Source organism: Cebus imitator, unplaced genomic scaffold (genome assembly GCF_001604975.1).
Source record: "Cebus imitator isolate Cc_AM_T3 unplaced genomic scaffold, Cebus_imitator-1.0 Scaffold183, whole genome shotgun sequence".
Taxonomy (NCBI): domain Eukaryota; kingdom Metazoa; phylum Chordata; class Mammalia; order Primates; family Cebidae; genus Cebus; species Cebus imitator.
Genome location: NW_016107498.1, coordinates 1410406 through 1432000, shown reverse-complemented (window position 1 = coordinate 1432000; position 21595 = coordinate 1410406). Strand labels below are relative to the sequence as shown.

General features: G+C 34.1%; 1 protein-coding gene across 7 annotated transcripts in view; it reads right to left on the bottom strand.

Annotated features, from left to right (window-relative positions):
- The window catches only part of CNTLN (centlein), a 338923-nt gene that overhangs the window by 178632 nt on the left and 138696 nt on the right, over window positions 1–21595 (bottom strand). For 6 of the 7 annotated variants that reach the window (XM_017545934.2, XM_017545930.2, XM_017545932.2 and 3 more), the window contains exon 8: window positions 17790–17984. In XM_017545934.2, the coding sequence (XP_017401423.1) occupies window positions 17790–17984 (195 nt within the window). Of the gene's footprint in view, window positions 1–13505; window positions 13759–17789; window positions 17985–21595 lie in introns of those variants that run through there. The other variant, XR_005202994.1, reaches the window with a different exon arrangement.

Here is a 21595-nt window from a genome sequence, read left to right as displayed (position 1 = left end):
CTGATAAAAATTAGTAATATCTACATGTCACAGAAGAGTATTTAGAGTCTTAACTCCTTAATATACAAATTACCTACAGATTATAATCTGAAGAGGAAACTAATCCTGGCTATACTTAAAAACCAGAATGAAAAGACTGATTTTTCTATAGATTTTTAAAATCATAAATAGCAAAATAAAACACATTCAGATTTTTCCAAAATACACTATAAGCTTCACATTCTGACAGAATTTGCAAATCTGTCTATTTAAAATGTTTGTTAGTGGTATCCTAAAAGGAATTTCTAAAATTCATGGAACTAAACTTCCTTTATGGTGTATCTCTCAATATGTGACTTTCGGGTATAATCCACTACTTATTATAATACATACTCTAAGTTTTATAAACACTTAACACTTATGTCACCAGTAAAACAATGAAAATTTGTGTATTAATGGTATAAGCAAGGGACTATGCTTGTTACACATTATCATCTCTATACATTAAAACCTCAATCATACTCCAACAAATTCACTAAAGTGTGGTTTTCAATCTGCTAACTATGCATTCCATAATAGCCTGTAATTATTAAAAACTGACAAGAAAGCTACGCCACCTGTGTTTATGTGAAGCCAGGTAATGAAAAAAACAACAACGCTGTCATCACCTCTCAATTCCTGATTGCATTATCAAAACTGTAGCTGAGTTTGGCATCTGGGTGTGACCTTGTTAACTGCTAGGGTAATTAAATTTATTCTACTGGGAAAAAGGATGATAAATTATTAGCAGGAAGATTTTGTTCACATTTTATTAAATTGGCCTGTCAAAGGGTTGGCCAAATTATCAAGGGCCTCATTTATTGGAGGCCAGCCATATTGCCACATCTGTTACAATTATTTATAATTTCAGCAGTTGAAAACCAACTGAGTTAGGCATCCGCCATGTAAAGTAATTTACAAATTATCTGATGAGGGAGTGTTTTAGCTTCTCCCTCATTTCTAGCCAGCAGAAAGCCGCGCTGTAATTACAGAACACGATTAGGTTCTTTGGGGAACTTATCTTGCACTCATAGCCATAGTAAGATGCAGCAAGAACATATGGAGGAGCTTGTGCTTCTACTCCCTGAAGCTCGTGACCCGCCTGCCGCTGAGCCCTTGAGTTGAATTTGAATGAGAGTGCCATGGCTAATGTTCTACACATGCACCATTTATGCCACAAAACAAATCGGATCACTGTTAATTATGAAGCAGCTATAATCAGGCCTTCACATCTGTGTAATGTGAAGCGCAGTAGGCTGTATTCCAATAACGTATGACTACCTTTGGGTTGCAAATTGCGAGCCATATTGCCTCAGTAGTAGTTACTGAATTCAAAGTAACTCCTTTGATAAAAGCCCATCACATGGATATTTTTATCCAGCTTTATATGAAAAAAAAGCAAATCCACAAGCCTTTATCAGCTATTGACCAGAACAGTTAAAGCATATGGCACAAGTTCATTAATGAACTGAACAACACAGAGCACTCTAATTTAATGAAACCACTTGAGCCATAAAAATCAGATTTAGTTAATTCCCTCTTTCCCATTTTTTCATATTTAGCCTAAACCTAGCATTATATTTAATATTATGTTATCAAGATATACAATATATTTTTTACAAATTTATAAAGAATATTAAAAAGCTGTGTTATATTATTTCTAAAGGTTTTATAGGTTTTATATTTTACAAATTAATTTTCATCACAAGTCTCATGTATGAAAGTATAAACTATTTGTTTTTTTAGAAAGTAAAGCCTAGCAGCTGTATTCTTACAAAAAATACTCTTTACTCCATGAGAAATTTTTCTGTGGAAAGGCAGCTAAACAAGCTGCACCCAGATGGCAATCCAGCTACAGTTTAATTAATCCACTAAAAGCCATTCAGATTTCAGTAAGGGTAACGTAATTTTGAATAATAGTAGGGAAAAAAAATCGCTAAACATTCTTAAGTTTTATTACAGCGGCAAGAGAAGTGCCACTATAGAGTAGTTAAAGTTGAGTTGCAGTTTCCATTAGATATGCTAAATTTCTACATTTTAACATCTTATGCTGTTTCATTCTGCTTGGAACTTAAAGTAGGCTTGAAATATTAGAATATCTATTGGCAGCCTTCTTTTTATAGCAGAAATGGTTTATTTTTCATGCAGGATAGTGGAGTTGTACGATAACAAGTTCAAATTTTGTGAACATAATTCACAAAGACCTTGAGAAAAATAGTTTATAATTAAGACTTACAAAGGATAAAGACTTCAAATTTTTCTTTTGAAGTCTTTCATTTATTAAGGCTAAAAATCATATCATAACATTATATTTTACTGTTAAGTTGTTCTCTCCTGAAAACTGATTAAATATCAAATATCCAAATATCAAATTTCCATATATTTGTGTGGCCATATGTACATATACAATTGAAGTTAAAATATAAATTACTGAATATAATTAAATCAAGCAACAAATTACAAGGCAGTTTTCATTTAAAATAATGCTGTAGAATACGTCAAGTCAACTTTTCAAATTAAGTTTACAGATATAAACTCGAAACTAGTTAAGTGTGGACAAAAGATGATGATAAGCATAATATGAAAGTACTATATTTGTGGCACCTTAACCTAATATATTGAAAATTATTTTGATCCTGTACAGTAAGATACCTAAAGAAAGTATAAGATTGACATTCTTCCACGCTGAAAATGAGAAAAAATGAAATAGAAACAATGAAAAAGTAAAAATCATAAAAAGCCAAACAAAAGCAAACCAATTATTAACTCTGGAATAATATTTTCCAACTAAGGTATGACAAAGATTAACAGCATTCTGAGCCCAAATTAAGGTACTACAATCTGATCTTCTCCCTTCCACCTGAGAAACTGAAATACTATAGTTAACGGCAGTCACCATCAATACCAGACCCTCTGGCTGGCAAGAAAACAAAGCTAACTACTACTGATATTTTTTCTCCACGTCACAATTAGACATTCCCTTCCAAAAGTTAACTCTTTATTGTTCTTACTTCTACTTCCTACAACTGTTATGTCAAAGAATTTTCATGGGTTCATTTAAAAAGCATTTATTGAACTTATACTATCAATCAGTGGAGAAAGCAGAGGGGAGAAAAGGATAAAGCATCAACTCTCCCTGCCCTCAAGGAGCTCACAGTCTAGAGATGGAGATACACAAGGAAAACAATTAAGTTTAATACCTGCTAATGCAGAAAGAAGTACATGGAGCTCAATCTTAAGAAAATGTCTTCAGAAAAAAACTCTCAATTATCTTTGAATTGAGTCTAGAAGGTCTAAAAAGTATTAACAAGGTGGGCAAATAATACACTGTGATGAACATTACACAGCGCTCAGTCCCTAACATATATTTAAAGGGTCATGTGTATCAGTAAGCAAACAAGATAAAAATACAAGCTGACAGAACATTTACAAAAGAAAACTACATGAAAAGTGAAAGTGAAAAACCTCACTAGTTTCCAAAGAGATGAGAAATAAAAGAATAAATCTGTTTTGAAAAACAAAAGGCTGTTTTTAAATTATAATAAATACTCAAAAGAATCTAAAATGTGGGCAATCTCATACACTGTGAGAAGATAACTTAGTATAATCTTGCTGGAATGCAGTTTGGCAGGGAATATATATTCAAAAGCCTTAGGTTCATAATCTCTAACAAAGTAATTCCACTTTTAAGAATTCATCCTGAGGAAATAACCAGGAATGAGAATAAATATATTCAAATGAGGCCAGGTGTGGTGGCACACGCCTGTAATCCCAGCACTTTGAGAGGCTGGGGCAGGCCGGGCATGGTGGCTCACGCCTGTAATCGAAGCACTTTGGAGGCCAAGGTGGGCTGATCACCTGAGGTCCCAGGTTCAAGAACAGCCTGACCAATATGGTGAAACCCTATCTTTAAAAATAAATAAATAAATAAAGAGAGAGGCCGAGGCAGGTGGATCACCTGAGATCAGGAGTTTGAGACCAACCTGGCCAACGTGGTGAAACCCCATGTCCACTAAAAATATAAAAATTAGCCAGGCGTGGGGGTGCATGTCTGTAATCCCAGCTACTCGAGAGGCTGAGGCAGGAGAATCATTTGAACCCAGGAGGCAGAGGTTGCAGTGAGCCAAGATCACGTCATTGCACTGCAGCCTGGGCTACAAGAGCAAAACTCCATCCTTAAAAAACAAAAAAAGGCACTGAAATAAAATAAAATTAAAATATGTAAAATGTCTCAGACTAGGGAAGTTTAGGTTAAAAAATGGTACATTCCTGTGTTAGAATATGAGGCAGTCAAAAAAATGTTTCAAATGTTAAATTATATTGTAATGAAATGGTAATTGCACATGCAGATACAAATTTATGAACCATATAATTCCAATTATATAGAATTTACATTCTCCATTTACTTTATTTACCCTTTTTATATATACAGAGCCACATGCAAAGTTTAAGAGTGAAAGCACACTCTGGCTCTAAGATCATGCCTCTCCTTAGATTATCCACCATCATATGGGGCTGAAGGAGAGGCACTGAGGCTCAGACCTACTTTCCCTAGATCTCTTCACCTTGATCTAGACACATGAAGAAGAAACCCTAGGCATAGCACCCTTTGTTTCCAAATACCCTGCCACTACTATCTGCCTTGAATTCACTAGTACCAAGCCCTTTATGTCTTTTATCCCTCTTTATGTGAGTCACCAAAAGATCCCTGATTCTCATGTTAATTCTTATAAAATTATCATACTCTCATACTAGCTATGAGTGATTTTTAAAAAGAAAAGAAAGAAATTCCAGAAATAAACAAAGAGCTTGTAGATTTAAAGTGAAACTGAACATAGATTTGGAAAAAAAACAAATATACAGCATAATGTCTACTGCCACCCCTATTCTCTATTTTACCTTTTACAGTTAGATAGGGTTTGAACTTCTCATTCCCCCGCTCCATGTCTACTCACTTCTTTCATAGTTTCCATCATGCTGTGTGTCTGTACTACATTCTGAGTAATTTTATCAGCTTTATAACCCAATTTTCTAATTCTTTGGCTCAATAACTCATTGTGTAAGGCTATTTTTAGTACCAAAACTAGATAAAGATAGTACAAGGAAGCTACACAAAAGATCAATCTTATTCCTTAATAGAGCTTTGAAAAAAGCAAACAAAATAACAGTAAAATGAATGAAGTAGAATTTTAAAAGGATGGAAAAGCCCAGGTATGAAAAGTTAAAACATTTTATAAAATTTATGACTCAATCATATTAGTTTATTGAGCTCATTAACCTGATAAAAAGGTATCTATGAGAAATTATGGTTAACTTCATTCCCAATGATGAGATATTCAAATTCCCTTTACAATTAGGAGCAAGGCAAGAACACTCACTCTAACCACTTCTGCTTAACTTTCATCTGGTAAAATATATAATGATTGGTAGAATATATTAGAATTTTTAAGGAAGAAACAAAGCTGCCAACATTTATAGATGATATGACTGTCTACCCAAAAAAACCCAGTTGAATCTAAAAATACAGAATTAATAGTAGATTAACAGGGTGACTAGATATAAGATAAATATTTAAAAATCAATTGCATTTCTACACACAAAAAATAGAAAATGTAATAAAATGCAGATAGCTAAAATACCAACAAAAACACAACTTACTCAGAAATAATCTAATTTTAAAATATGGAAGACCCTATGGATAAAATGGCAAAATTTTATTTAAATACATTAAAGAAGACATAAATTAATGGAGACATTATTTTCATTTATAGAAATATTTTAAATGGTAAAGATGTCAGTTCTGTTCAAATTAATCCCCAGAGGGTTTTTGAGGAAACTTGATAACTGGTTATAACATTATATTGAAATCATCAACAACGTCCAAAATACTGGAAAAAGAATAAGGTGATAAGATTTGTCCCTAAAATTATCAGGACTCATTATGAAGCTATAATAATAAACACAGTGTTGCTGTTTCAAAGATTTTAAAATTACCCAGTGCAAATAAATAGGGAGCCCAGAAATTGACCCATATAAATATGGACCCATATATGCATGCAATAATAAATGTCAGAGAGATGGCACTGTACATTACTGAAAAAGGGTAATTATTAACACAACAGATACGATGAGACAAACAGATATCCAGATTTTTTTAATTAAATTGAATTCCCTTCTTTATAGCAAACAAATAAATAAATCCCACAGATTAAGAAATTATAAGTGGAAGTCAAAACTACACTTTAGATGAAAATATAGGAAAATATCTTTATGGTGTTAGAATGAGGAGGGCCTTCTTAAATAAGATACAATATACACCAACTATAAGACAGAATATTGAAAAATTTAATTCTATTAAAATAACTTCACTTTTCAAGATACCAGAGAACAAGTGAAAAGGAAAAGCCACAAACAAGAAGATATTTGCGAAACTTTTAACTAACTGAGAGCTGAGACTGTTGGCTGACGTCTAAACTCGTTTCCTCTTTTTGGAAATTAGTACATATTTCCCCATTTTCTTTGTAATTACATAACATGTGGACAGAGAATTGAGTTCTGGCCAATAATATGCTGGCAAAGTGACATGTACCATTTCTAAGCCAGATTCATAAAACTTCCTAAATGTGATTTTGAATACTCTTTTTCTCTTCTGGCTGGCTGAAGTAGAGATGACCCAAAACTTTGGGAGCCATGTTTAAAGACAGTACATCCAAAAGATAAAAGGAGTTTGGGTCTGTAAATCGCTGCTTGGAAGTTGGGAGGCCAAGTAACACCCATATTGAACTGTTATGTAAATAAAAAATAAATTATTTTAAGCCAGAGATTTGAGGTCTATGTTTTTCAAAAGGTGACATTATGTTAAATAATATAGCAACCAACAAACGATTAGCGTCCAAAATAAATAACTTCAATGAAAAGAAAAACATCCTAATAGAAAAATAGACGAGATATAAATATTTCACACATAAACATAAACTCAAACTCATTAGAAATCAAAGAAATACAAAATGAACCTACAATGAGATATTTTATCTCTTGAAAAATACAACTAAGAAGTCTATAATTTGGCAAACGATTTGGCATTTTCTTATTAACCTGAACATTTGCATATCTGTCAGACAATTTCATCCTTAACAATAAGTCCTAGAGACAGTCTTGCACATGTGTGTCAGAAGACACACATACAGTCTTTCTGGTACATACAAAGATCACAGCAGCAGTATGTAAAAATTCTTATAGCTGAAAAAACAAAATACACAAAAATGTTCACTGACAAAGAATAGATTGTTTAGTCTGTTTGGGTTCCCATAAACGGGGTATCCTATAAACAACAGAAATATATTCCTCACAGTTCCAGAGACTGGGAAGTCCAAGATTAAAGCACTGGTAGATCTGGTGTCCAGGGAGGGCTGCCTTTTGGTCCATACACAGAATTGGCTTGCTATAGCCTCACATTGTGGAGGGGGTGAGGGGTATCTCTCAGGCCTCTTATTTTATAAAGGTGCTAATCTCATTCATGAGAGCAGAGCCTCCCAATGTTCTACTTCAAATACCTTCACATTAGGGATTAGAATTCAGGTATGAGTTAGTGTGGGGAATACAACCAGACTATTCCATAAATAAATTGTATTTTATTCATAAAACAGAGTGTTGCACAGAGGGGGAAAGAATTACAGGAACACTCAGCAACAATAAATTCCCCTACAAAAAGACTTACTTGCAGAGTATAATATGTGTAGATGATATTTTTAAGGTTTAAATAAAAGCAATACTAAACAATATATTATTTAAGAAAACATAGTTTTAATGGGCGGGAACTCATCAACAAAAAACCCAACACAGTAGTCACCTTCATGAAAAAAAGAAAGATGGGATCAGGAAAGAGTACATAGATACAATCAAGATTATTTGTGACAGCTGCTGGTGAGTATACCAACATTATAATTATATTTATTCTTCTATAGGTTGCAAATATTTTGTAATAAAAATTATAAAAATAAAGCAAGAACATAAGGGAAAACAGCTAAAGAAAATTCTCTTCGACTGAGGAAAGCAAGGAATAGAGAGTAACGATGAAAAGAAATAAAAATCAACAAGACTGGTTAAAACGTGCAACTTGGATCTTGTGGTCTTGCCATGAGCCACATGGCATGTATCTCATTCACAGATAAATATAGTAAATTTAATGGTTGGCTTTCTCTCTTGTCTTCTACTGCAAGATTTTCCTCCAAGGCAAAAAACATTATTTCTGCATGAAAAAGATAAACAATCGCTTTGAGATAAGATAGGCAGTCATTCACAATTCAGCTAGTTAGGAGCAGGGTGCTTAGAAATCAAGGGTCACAGGTTTCAATCCCATATGAACCAATTAACTTTGCCCTTTTCTATGGCAAAGACTGTAAGCTCACCAATAATTCGGACTACAAGTTGAAATCGGAAGAAAGGAAGATAAATCCCCACCAATATGAGAAAAAAATCTCAAATTTACTAACATAACAATGGTCTTCTCTGTATAATAAATTAAGAGCTAACATTTATTACTCTAAATGTCTCCCATTCATTGTCTCATGTAATCTTAATGAAACTCTAATGAGGTAAGTACTATTATAATACCCATTTTATAAATGTTGAAACTGAGCTGACTTAGAGAAGTAACTTGCCCAAAGTCACACAATTAAGTGCTCAAGTCTATGATCCAAATCCATGCATCCAGACTCCAGAATCTATGTTCTTATCTATTACTCCGTAAATAACATCCCCACAATCCTGCACAAAAAAAGTCTCACTAGAAATATTTAAAAATTCAGAGATAGAAAAATTGAAAGAATAAAACTTTCCTACCATTTCCCCTCAACTATGTATTTCACTTTCCACTTAGTCTCCCATTAATCATTAAAGTATGATCACTAGACCAGCTCTAACAGCCTGATCTGGAACATGACAGAAATGCAGAATCTCAGGCCCCAGCCCAGATGTACCGAATTAGAATCATGACTACTCCCACCCTAAAATGCTTGGATGTAGATTAGAAGAAGTATTTACCCAAAGTATTCTCACTATCTAGGATACACAAACTTTCTCATTCTGGACCTATGCTACTGCACTTCTGACAAGTGCACTTTCTGAATCTAGAAAGCACTTAACAAACTAACATAAATTGTTTTCTCTGTGAAAGTTTTGGTAATTCCTGCCTCTCCATTAAACATGCTCCTTGAAAAGCTTTTCTCCACAGGTTCCTATTTGGTTCATACTTCAATTACAGCACATTTTGTAACTATTTTTTACCTGAATGCCTATCCGTAAGATTCATAGAAACATAAATGTTCTTGTTCAGTTTTGTATCCCCTGTCAAAATACAATGGGATTTTAATAAATATTGCCTAGATGATTGAATAACTGAATGCTGGATAGATGGATGGATGGATGGATGGATGGATGGATGGATGGATGGATGGATGGAAAAAAAAGGATGAAGAGGTGAGTCTAGTTGGACTGAATCCTAAAATGAGAGTATCGGCATGATAACGTACATGTTACTAATTGGTAAAAATCTTGAGTCACACATTTCTCTTCATTCCTACTTCCCTAATTCAGGACTTCTACATCTCTCCTCCATCTAACTTCAGTGTCCTCCTACTCTTAGGAGAGCTGTGAGAATAATCTTTCTTGCCTCAGAAAATAGCAAATCCATTTGTCCAGGTGGTTAGCACTGAAAAGCATGGATTCTTTTTAAATTCATCCTTTCTTCTCATATTTCACATATAAGCTAATATCAAAGTTTATGAACTCTACCTTTGAATTATTTTTATAACATAGTCTAAGTACCCACTGAGTTCTACCTGGACTATTACAATTGCCTCTTAAATTGGTCTCCCTGCTCTCATCCTTGCCTTCCTATATTATGTTTTCTGCAGTGCATCCAGAGTGATCTTGTTAAAACATTCAGTTAGATCTCACCACTCTTCTGATTAAGACAACCCAATAGGTTCCATGTTGCTCTTCTACAAAAAACACACCAATGGCTTTCCATTTCACTCAGAGTAAAATCTATATCTTTATAGTAGCCTAACAAGGCCCAAGGAGACCTGCCCCACATTTATCTCTCTGAGGTCATCTTTCACTTCTCTTCCCCTAACTCTCAGTCTAGCCATACTAACCTTCTTGCTAGACAAGCTCCTGATACATGAGCTTTGCATTTGTCTTCTCTGCTTAGCATGCTCTTCATCAAATATCTAAATGATTCACTTCTTCTAGATTTCTTTTTAAATGTCACCTAATCAGAATGATGTCTTCTGCTACCATACACAAAATAGCACTATCACTCTCCATCATGCTCCATCTCATGCTGTATTATTTTTCTCCATGTGCATACATTCAGGGCAGAGGGTCACTGTCTGATAAGCACCCGACACATGGTAATAAGTGCCATGTTATTGTTTCCTTGCTTTGTTTCCTAATATTTCTTCATCACCAAGAATAGCACCTAACACAGAGTAGAATATCAATAAAAATTGGTGGAATATATATTTAGATATATTAATTAATGAAGATTTGCAGTTAACAGTATGATTCCTGTATTTTACTATACATTTTACAAAAAAAAATTTAAATTCAAATTTCCTATCTATCCTCCATATAACCTAAGAGCCATTATTTAATCAGTTCATAAAATGTACTTATTTTAAGGTCACCTCATTAGCTACACAAAGATTCTTATTCAGAGAAACATGCTCAACAATATCTATCTAATATTCATTCATACGATTTTCAAACTCCACATATGTATGACATATATAAAGGGACAATTATAAAATTACAACCGATTTCTCACCAGAAATTATGCAAACCCAATGATAGTGACATGATATCTTCTCAACAATAAGGAAAAAAAAACATTTTTTCTTCTGTCTGGTTTGAGACAATTGCATAAAGAAATAATTATAAATCTGTAATGATGGCATACAGTGTATAAAGATGTATTTGTGACAATAACTGCATAAAGAGCAGGGGGAGAAACAAAGGTACATAGGAGCATGATTTGTACTGACATTAAGTTCTTATGAATTTCTATGAGATTGCTGTTAACTGTTAGTTCTAATCCTCCCAGGGTATCCACTAAGGAAATAACTGAAAAAAATATATAGCAAAAAAAAACAAAGCAATTAAAATATCATATCAGAAAATATTACAAAAAAGAAGGCAGTAATGGAGGAAAAGAGGAACAAGACATAACACATATAAAAATTAGCAAAATGGCAGATTTATATCTTACCATATCAATACAGACAGTCCTTGACTTCAAATGGTTGAACTTATGATTTCTCAACTTTAAAATGGTGTGAAAGCAATATACATTCAGTACACTCCTTGACTTATGATACGGCTACATCCATATAAAGCCATTATGAGCTGAAAATATTGTATCAAAAAGGCACTTTCAACTTGCAATATTTTCAACTTACAACAGGTTTATCATGACACAGCCTCATCATAAATTAAAAAGCATCTGTAATTATATTAAGCCCTCAAATTTAAGGTATAGATTAGGACAGAATAGACTTTAAAATCATAATTCAACTATATGGTGTCTACAGAGAAACACTTTAGATTAAAAGACACACATACTGAATGTAAAAGCAAGGAAAAAGATATAACATGCAAACAGTAACCAAAAGGAAGCTGCAGTAGCTATAATGTCAGACAAAAGTAGCATATATATCAAGAATTCAGTATAGATGGGTACAACATCAGACTAACCACCACAACAGAAGAGAGAATGTATGAACTTAAGAAAACCTCACAGTTGAAGCACAGAGAGAAAAAACCCTGAAGATGCAAAAAAGAGCTTAAAAAATTTATGGAATATAGTGAAATATGTGTATAATTGGAATCTCACAAGGACAGGAGAGAAAGAATATGTACAAGTCATATTTGAAGACATTTTTACCACAAATTTTCTAAGAATAAAGAAAACCAAAACCATAGGCACGGCTGAAAAAAGCTCTAAAAACTAAATATCAGGAAAAGGAGAAACACTACCACATTTAAATCATATAAAAAATGCTGGAAACCAAAAATAAAGAGAAACTATAAAAAGTAAACACACAAAGGACACACTACTGTTAAAGTTGCAACAATAAGAGACATGACTTCTCAATATGAAATACAGAAAACAAGGTATATCATCTTTAAAATAAAGAAAGAAAAGATAGTGCAAATCAACAATTCTATCCATCAGGAAAACACTCTTCAGAATTAAAAGCAAAAGGAAGACATTATCCAAAAAATACAAAGTAAGAGAATTCACTGTGAGATGATGACCAGTAAAATAAATACTAAAAGGAGTGCTTAAGGCAAAAGATCCTGGTGGGAAATACAGAATTGCAGAAAAGAACAAAGATTAAACGTGTAAAAATTCTAAATGCAATTGATTTTTTACAACAATATTTTATAGAGTAAAAATATATGTATAATTAAAATGTAAGATAATAAGAAGTGATAAGATAAACAAGTTATAGTCTATTAAGTTCCCTGCATTGTTTAGAAAATGATTTTTTAAAAATAAGTTAAAATATGCTTTAAAACGTCAAAGATTGGGAAGTTCCACTTACAATAATGGCAGAGTAGATCCTATCAGAATAAATCTACCACACATGACTATTTAAACTCCAAGCAAATTATAAAACAGCTATCTGAAGGCAACAGAGTGATCAAATGCAAGCAGAATCTGCATAAGAACTGACACTTGAAAAATGGAACAGCATTGGCTAAGTTACTCATTTTGATGAATTTTTACCTTAGCAAGGCCCACAACAGAAATCATGTTAGGAGACTAAAATTCCAATAGAACCTTGCAAGAATTAATTAATGGCTTGAAGAACTAGAGAACAAAGTTCAGTCATACCACTGTAGCTACAAATTGAGGGGGAAAATTCCAGAAAAGAAAGAGTAAAAACTATAAACTCATTCATTCACTGAGCAGACCTCTAAGCAATCCAAATAAGATCTGAAGAACTGAAAAGCAATTTACTGCCATCCACCTGATAGGAAGCAGGGCTTGGAATTTAAGTCTGATCTAGTTAAAATTCTGATTTATATATATATTTCAATACTTGTATGAGTAACACCACAGAAACCAGAGTCTCTATAACATATATTTTACAATATACACCATATATTTCCAAATTAGAAGAAACAACATATGACCCATATTCAAAAGAAAAGGGAAAACAATAGTGATCAAACCCAAGAAGACCCAATAGATAAAGAAAATACAGATTTTAAAGGGGCTATTTTAACTATTATGATAAGGACCTATATTTGCCGAATAATTCATATAAAAGACTTAAGAGCAAGTTGGATATAACAGAAATTTCAGTTAAACTGCATATAAAGTAATAGAAACTAATCTGAATAATATAGATATAAAACCTTTTTTTTTTTTTTTTTTTTTTTTTTTTGAGATGGAGTTTCACTCATGTTACCCAGGCTGGAGTGCAATGGCGCGATCTCGGCTCACCGCAACCTCCGCCTCCTGGGTTTAGGCAATTCTCCTGCCTCAGCCTCCTGAGTAGCTGGGATTACAGGCACATGCCACCATGCCCAGCTAATTTTTTGTACTTTTAGTAGAGACGGGGTTTCACCATGTTGACCAGGATGGTCTCGATCTCTTGACCTCGTGATCCACCCGCCTCGGCCTCCCAAAGTGCTGGGATTACAGGCTTGAGCCACCGCGCCCGGCTATAAAACCGTTTTTTAAACATAAACAGAGCTGGCCAGGCATGGTGGCTCACACCGTAATCCTAGCACTTTGGGAGGCCGAGGTGGGTGGATCATCTGAGATCAGAAGTTTGAGACCAGCCTGACCAACATGGCAAAACCCTGTCTCTACTAAACTACAAAAATTAGCCAGTCATGTGGTACATGCCTGTAATTCTAGCCAGGCTAAGACAGGGGAAATGCTTAAACCCAGGAGGCAGAGATTGCAGTGAGCCCAGATATTGCCACCACACTCCAATCTGGGTGACAGACACAGCGAGAGTCCGTAACAAAAAAAAATAATAAAATTAAAAGAGCTTTACTAATCTGTGAGCCAACACTGAAAAGCTTAACATAAGTGAAATAGGAGTCTCAAAAGGAGAAAAGAAAGAAGAGGAATCAAAAATATTTGTGAAAGTAAGGTCAAAATTTTTCTTGTTTGGTTTTAAAATTATGAAAATCAAGAAGCTCAGCAAACTACAAGATGGATGAATATACTGAAAATCAAACTTGGGAATCTCATAGCTTAAATGCTTATAGTCAAAAGGAAAATCTTGAAAAAAAAAAAAAAGCCAGAGAAAACTGACACATTACATTTAAGTGAATAATGAAATGAGTTCTGCTGAATTACCATCAGAAACTGTGAGTCTAGAAGATAGAAGGGTAAATTTTTTAATTTTTTTAAAAGCCAGTTAATTAATCCAAAAGGAAGAAAGAAAAAGAGAGGGAGAGGAACCAAAGACAGGATAAACAGAAAACACATAATAATGTGGTACACCTAAACTGAATCATGTTATAATTATGTTACAATTCAATGGATTAACACTGCAATGTAAAGGAAGAGACTGTCAGAATAAATTATAAACAACAGGATCCAAATATATACACTTTAAATATACAGTAACTTATTTGCTGAAAATAAAAGAATGAGAAAGGTATACTATGTAAAACAATCATATAAGGGAATAATTGGCTATACTGACATAATAAAGGTACATTTCAAGCTAACAAAATATTATAGTTAAAATGACTTTTTATAATGAGAAAGGGTTCAATGAATCAGAAAGACATAACAATCATCAATATGCATGCAACTAATAAAACAGCTTTAAAATGCATGAAGCAAAAATTGAGAAAACTCAAAGGAGAAACAAAAATCTACAATTACATGGGAGATTTTAACATTCCCTTCTTAAGCAACTGATAGAAAAACTAAACATAAAGATCATTAAAGACATAAAAGATCTGAACACTATCAGGGGCAATGATATAATTAACATTGATATTTAAGGAGCACTCTGCCCAGTAGCTGCAAAATACAAATTATTCTCAGGTACATACAGTACTTTCACCAAACCCATAGGCTTCAAGTCTCAATAAATATCAAAATACAAGAATCTTATACAGTAAGGTAAGACCACAATGGAAGTAGATTTGAAGTCAGTAACAAGAAGACAAACAGAAAACATACACATATACACGTATATACAAATATTTCAAAAGTAAATAAGACACTTACATTCATCAAAGAATCAAACAGAAAATCCAAAGGGAAATCAGAAACATTTTGCTACGCTGGAAACCATCATTCACAGAAAACTCACACAAGAACAGAAAACCAAATACCAAATGTTCTCACTCATAAGTGGGAGTTGAACAATGAAAACACACGTACACAGGGAGGGGAACATCACATATCAGGGCCTGTCAGGGGATGGGGGGGCTAAAGGAGGGATAGCATCAGGAGAAATACCTAATGTAGATAATGGGTTGATGGATGCAGCAAACCACCATGGCATGTGTATATCTATGTAACAAACCTGCACATTCTGTACATGTATCCTAGAACTTAAAGTATAATAATAATAATAAAGAAATTGAGGAGCTCATAGTAAAATTACTACAAAAAAGCAAAGGAGAAAAAACATACAGAATATTCTTCAAAAAGAATTAAGTAACTTATATTAACCTTGTTTCAAAAGTTACTATAAAGCTACATATATGAGTAGGCATATTTCTGGACTCTGTTCTATTGATTATTTTGTCAATTATTATGCTAATGCCATACTATCTAGATATTTTAGCTCAGTAAGTCAGTCTCAAATCAGGGAGTGTAAGTCCTCCAACTTGTTCTTTATGAAACTTAATTTTCCTCTTTTAGGTTCTTTGCATATCCCTACAAATTTTAGAATTGATTTGTCAGTTTCTTAAAAAAACAAAAAAAAGCCTCCTGGGAGTTTGAGATCTTTTCTCTTAAAAAAAAAAAAAAAAAAAAAAAAAAAACCTTCCTGGGATTTTGATTGGAAAGCTTTCTGTCTTTGGGAGAACAGAAAGATTTCTTAAATGGAATACCAAAGCAATAACCATATATGATTTATTTGCCTGAATTAAAATTAAGAAGTGGCCTGACACAGTGGCTCATGCTTGTAATCCCAGCACTTTGGGAGGCCAAGGCGGATGGATCACCTGAGGTCAGTAGTTCAAGACCAGCCTGACCCACACAGTGAAATCCCGTCTCTACTAAAAATACAAAAAATTAGCCTGGCGTGGTGGCAGGCACCTGTAATCCCAGCTACTTGGGAGGCTGAGGCAGGAGAATTGCTTGAACCCAGGAGGAAGAGGTTGCAATGAGCCAAGATTGCACCACTGCACTCCGGCATGGGTGACAAGAGCAAAACTCTGTCTCAAAAAATAAAAAATTAATTTTTGTTAATCAAATGACACCTTGAGGAAAAGCAAAAGACAAGGTACACACTGAGATATCTGCCATATATTAACTTACTAGGGATTAATATCAAGAACATATAAAGAGCTTTTGTAAATCAGTAAGAAAAAAGTCCAATAGAAGATTGAACAAAAGACATAAACAGATATTTCACAAAAGAAGACACACACTGGCTAGTCAGTGATATGCAAATAAAGAACAAAATAAAATATTATCTTACACTCATTCAACTGGCAATTAAGTAAGAAGTCTGATAACACCAAGTGTTAAGTAGGACAGGAAACAGCCAGATTTCTTTTATATTGTTGGTGATAGTAAAACTGATAAACCACTTTGAAACATAGGTGATCAGTATTGTGTAAAAGTAATATTTTCATACTCTGTTCCAGAATTTCTATTCCTAGATATATAACCCACAAAGATGTATGCACATATACGTCAACATGTGTGAAAATGTCAACAGTAATACTATCCATAACAACAAAAATGAAAATAACCAAAGTACTCATCTAGAGACATATGTAAAAACAGTTACGATATACTCACATATTACAGAATATTTTTATAAACAGCTATACCAAAAAACATGGATAAATCTTCACAACATAATGATGAGTCAAAATTGCCTAACCCCATATAACACATCATATCATTTTTATGAATGACTAATCCTCATAATTTTGTATATGATAAAACTTTGAATAAAAAGGTTAAGAAACATGTTTAAGTTCACAAAGCTCACAGCGCTATAATTTATCTGAGGCTTATTTGAAATCAGATCCTACATATTTATCCACATATTTATACTACATTCATTTACCACAGGAAATAGTAAGAAAGATTATATGACCTGTTCAAAATCATGTATCAAGGTAGTGACAGGAGTAGGACTATTGGATATTAAGTACTGCATACCAGGCATTATGGCAAGTACTTTATGAGATTTACTGTTAAGATACTCTTTCTATTCCATTAGCTCATTTAGTTATGAAGTCTCAAAATGGGCATAACCGATTAATTTGCTTTTCCATAATGTCTATCAGTCAAACGATTCATCACAATAACTACATTTGCTATACCGTGTACTTCCACATGCACTTCTATATGAAATTATATTGTAATATTCATGCCTACAAAAAGTATAAAAAACAGTATAATGCAAAATTATTTGCACACTTCTTATACTCCAATAAATGCAAATATATTTAAATTTTATGCTTCAGTCAGTTGTAGGTGATGATTTAATTTGATATTACACTGAATAACATTTTTAGAAAATGTTGCTCACCTGCACTGAGTAGTCTGGATCATTTTCTTGAGGTAAAGGATGAGGTGCTCCCTGCGATTCCTGAAGTTTTTCTTTTAACTTAGCATTTTCTTGCTCTTTTTGAAATAGCTGATCCTGAAGATTAACAACACTTTGCCGGAGCATAGCTTCATTTGATTTTGTGGTTTCAAAACAAATATGTAACTCATTGTAAAGCTGTTTCAAAAAAATATATCCAAACTATATTAATAATCAATAAAGCTAGTGTCCATGTCCGTGTGTGTGTGTGTGTGTGTGTGTGTATGTGTATACATAACTGTGTAAACACAGTCCCTGCCCTCAGGTTATTTTAATAGTCTGAGAGAGAAAGAAGGTATAAACACAAAAAAACTAAATTTTATAATTTTTAATATTTAATTTTTTAACACTTAAATTTCATATTAATAACTAAAAAAGATGTAAGAAAGGCAACATGTCTTATTAGCCAGTGTAATTTAGGAAAAGAATGCCAAATTTCTGAGAAAGAAAATACTTTAACTTAGCTATATTAATCATGGAGGGAATTATGAAAAAGGACCTGATCTGAGCCATGACAATATAATTGGAATTGACCAAAAACAAAAATTCTAAAGATAGAAGAAATGTGAAAAACATTATGTACAATGATAGAAAAGGACAGAAAGGAGCTAAGGCTATCAGTTTAATTGGACTTAATACATACATTTGAAAGAAAACAAAATATATTAAGAGTTAATTAATGTTGAATTCTACATTCTTATTAAGTAACCTACTGCTGGGAGGAGCAGAAGGAATAATAAGAGACAAAGTTGACTGGGCGTGTTGGTTCTCACCTGTAATCCCAGCACTCTGGGATGCCGAGATGGGCAGATCACGAGGTCAGGAGTTCAAGACCAGCCTGACCAACATAGCGAATCCCCATCTCTACTAAAACATATTAAAAAATTAGCTGGGCATGGTGGGGCATACCTGTAGTCCCAGCTACTTGGGAGGCTGAGACAGGGGAATCACTTGAACCTCGAAGGTGGAGGTTTCAGTGGGCCAAGATTGTGCCACTGCACTCCAGCCTGGGCAAGACAGTGAGACTTCGATTCAAAAATAAATAAATTAATTAAATAAAATAAATTTTAAAAAGAGACAAAGTCAAGCAATAAGACTGTAGATAGAATAGAATGTAAAAGCTCTTCAATAACAGATTAAGAGGATGGACCTGTTCTGTAGACAACAGGGAGTTACTGAAAACCTTAAACAGTGTGAAAAACTAGAAGTAACATTTTGAAGCCTTGATCAATAACTTTAAAACCTTTTTAAGTTAAGGTGATATGCATTAGATAAATTTAAAAGCAGCTCATTAAAACTATGAGACAACATATGACATATAAGTGTTATCATATAGAGAATAATATAGGGTTAACAATGGTATGCCTCCAGCACTTGTGAACTTGCTTGGTAATGAAACTCCTAATGTATAATTGTGATTTAATGAGATATAATTCAATCTGTGGTAGTTGATTTACATACAGAATCTGCATGTATATCTGCAGCTGACACTAGAAAAGTGACCTCAGTGAAGATATCTGTGTGTGTGTGTGTGTGTGTGTGCGCGCGCGCACGCGCGCGCACGTGGTTTTAAAGGCTAATAGTAAAATCATATAAGAGCAAAACCTCCAAGTGGAAAATCTCAAAATTGTGTAGATGCTACAGTAAGTTTTTAGGTTTGCTCATTTAATTAAAGATACAGAACATCTTCCATTAGTTGGCCTTGCCTCATGGGAAGAAACTCACAGACATAAAAGATTATAAAACTTTAGTTCATCTAGAAACCTAGGATTTGTGTACATTTCTGTATGCATGTTATACCTCCGTTTTTTTTTTAATTTAAAATTTAAAAAGCCTTGTAAAACCTTTCATTAATACATCTCTGGAAACATAATTTGTCACAAAAATAAGACCCTCCAAAGTTCCACACCACTGGCATATAATTAGCTCAACATACCTTATATCTTTTATTAAAAAAATATATCTCTGGCTGGGCATGGTGGCTCACACCTGTAATCTCAGCACTTTGGGAGGCCAAGGGGGACAGATCACCTGAGCTCAGGAGTTCGAGGCCAGCCTGGGCAACATGACGAATCCCCGTCTCTACCAAAAATACAAAAAAATTACCCAGGCGTGGTAGCATGTGCCTATAGCCCTGCTACTTGGAAGGCTGAGGTAAGAGGATCACTTGAGCCCAGGAGGTCAAGGCTGCAGTGAGCCAAGATTGTACCATTGCACTCCAGCCTGGGTGACAGAGGAGACTCTGTTTTAAAAAAATAATAAAATTATCTATCTATATTACTGTAGAGATATATAATCCACTTCACTTCCTAGCCAAAGTCTAAGCAATTTTTTAAACGTGTTGCCTATATGATTTATTTAAAAAATTAGAACATCAATTTATACTTTCCCTTCCCATTACACCTTTATACCAGGGAGTATGTCCAGTGTCCTTTCCACAGCTTATACCATCAGATATTCTAGGAGGGAAGAAAGAGTAGGAAGCTGACAGCTTTGAGGGGCGATGAAGAGGTCAGAGTGCCTACTTGTATTGTGCTGCTGCTCTCATGAGTGGGTTCAGGGTAGAAAAGAAAAAAGCAAACCCTGCACACAAGAGCTAAACTGGCTAGGGAGAGTTGAAACTATGAGTGAGGGTCTTCTCTTCACTGCACAGTCACTTTTTCAGTGAATATTTAACCACTTTCTAATCTCGGGGGCTTTATTTACACTAACCAATGTTTACCCAATCAGTACAAATTAATCCCTCTGAGGTAAATAATAGAAGATATTATTAAAGGATTCACATAGTTCAAATATTTGAGAATCCCACGGACACTGGTAAGTGCTGACAAAGAAAACCACATACCTTCCCTCCTAATGACCAAGGTACAGGCATGATGCTAGGGTATGGTCAGGATTGAGGACCAATTTACTGGCCACTAGTGCCAAGAGTGTGGTATACCTTAGTCTTGGGTGTTACATCTTGGGACCTTCTTCCACAAATATAGGACTCTCGGTCTATTCATTTATGGAAGAAGGCTCTATCTTAACATATCCCCTCTCTTGTCTAACTTCTGTCTCGCTTCATAAAATAGAGGACTAATAGCACTCTTCTTGCGTTCTCTAGATTGCTCTCTCTGACATGCAGTTTAAGCAGTTGCATTCCTATTCAGAAGTTGCCCTGACTTGATGTGATATGACTGGGTAAGTAAAATTACTCTGGGACAAACTCTATGTCTTGCACCGAATATCCATCCTACCAAGCAGCAGGTGAAAAAGAACTGAGAAAGCCCATATCAAATTAGACCAGCTTTGCTCTAAGTATTGGGACAAACTTATTCCTTAGCTTACTCCAAACATACATCTCCAACTTGCCTGTTTTCTTTGTTGGCTGACTGGATTTCATGTATTTAATAGTAATGAGATCACTCGGTTGTGAAGTTAGAGCACAGGAAGCAAAGATAGTCCTCCAGCCATTTTTAATTCTAGGCCTCAGTTCAGCAGTAAACTTGGTTAAAACAGCCTTCAACAAGGTTAAATCTATCTTTATTTCTAAAGTGTTTTTTGGTGACAAGACCTCTGGGTAATAAAATGTCTACTTCTCTAGGAGATCCTGCAAGAAGGCAAAAGCTTAGAACGTTCCAGTGCCTGGGTAGATTCCATCTTATTCTCATTCCATTAATAAAAGTAGAGTTAAAAAAAAAAAGTTCTCAAGTGAGTAAATTAGGCAGTATGATAAATACATTCATCCACATTGCTTTAGGCATCCT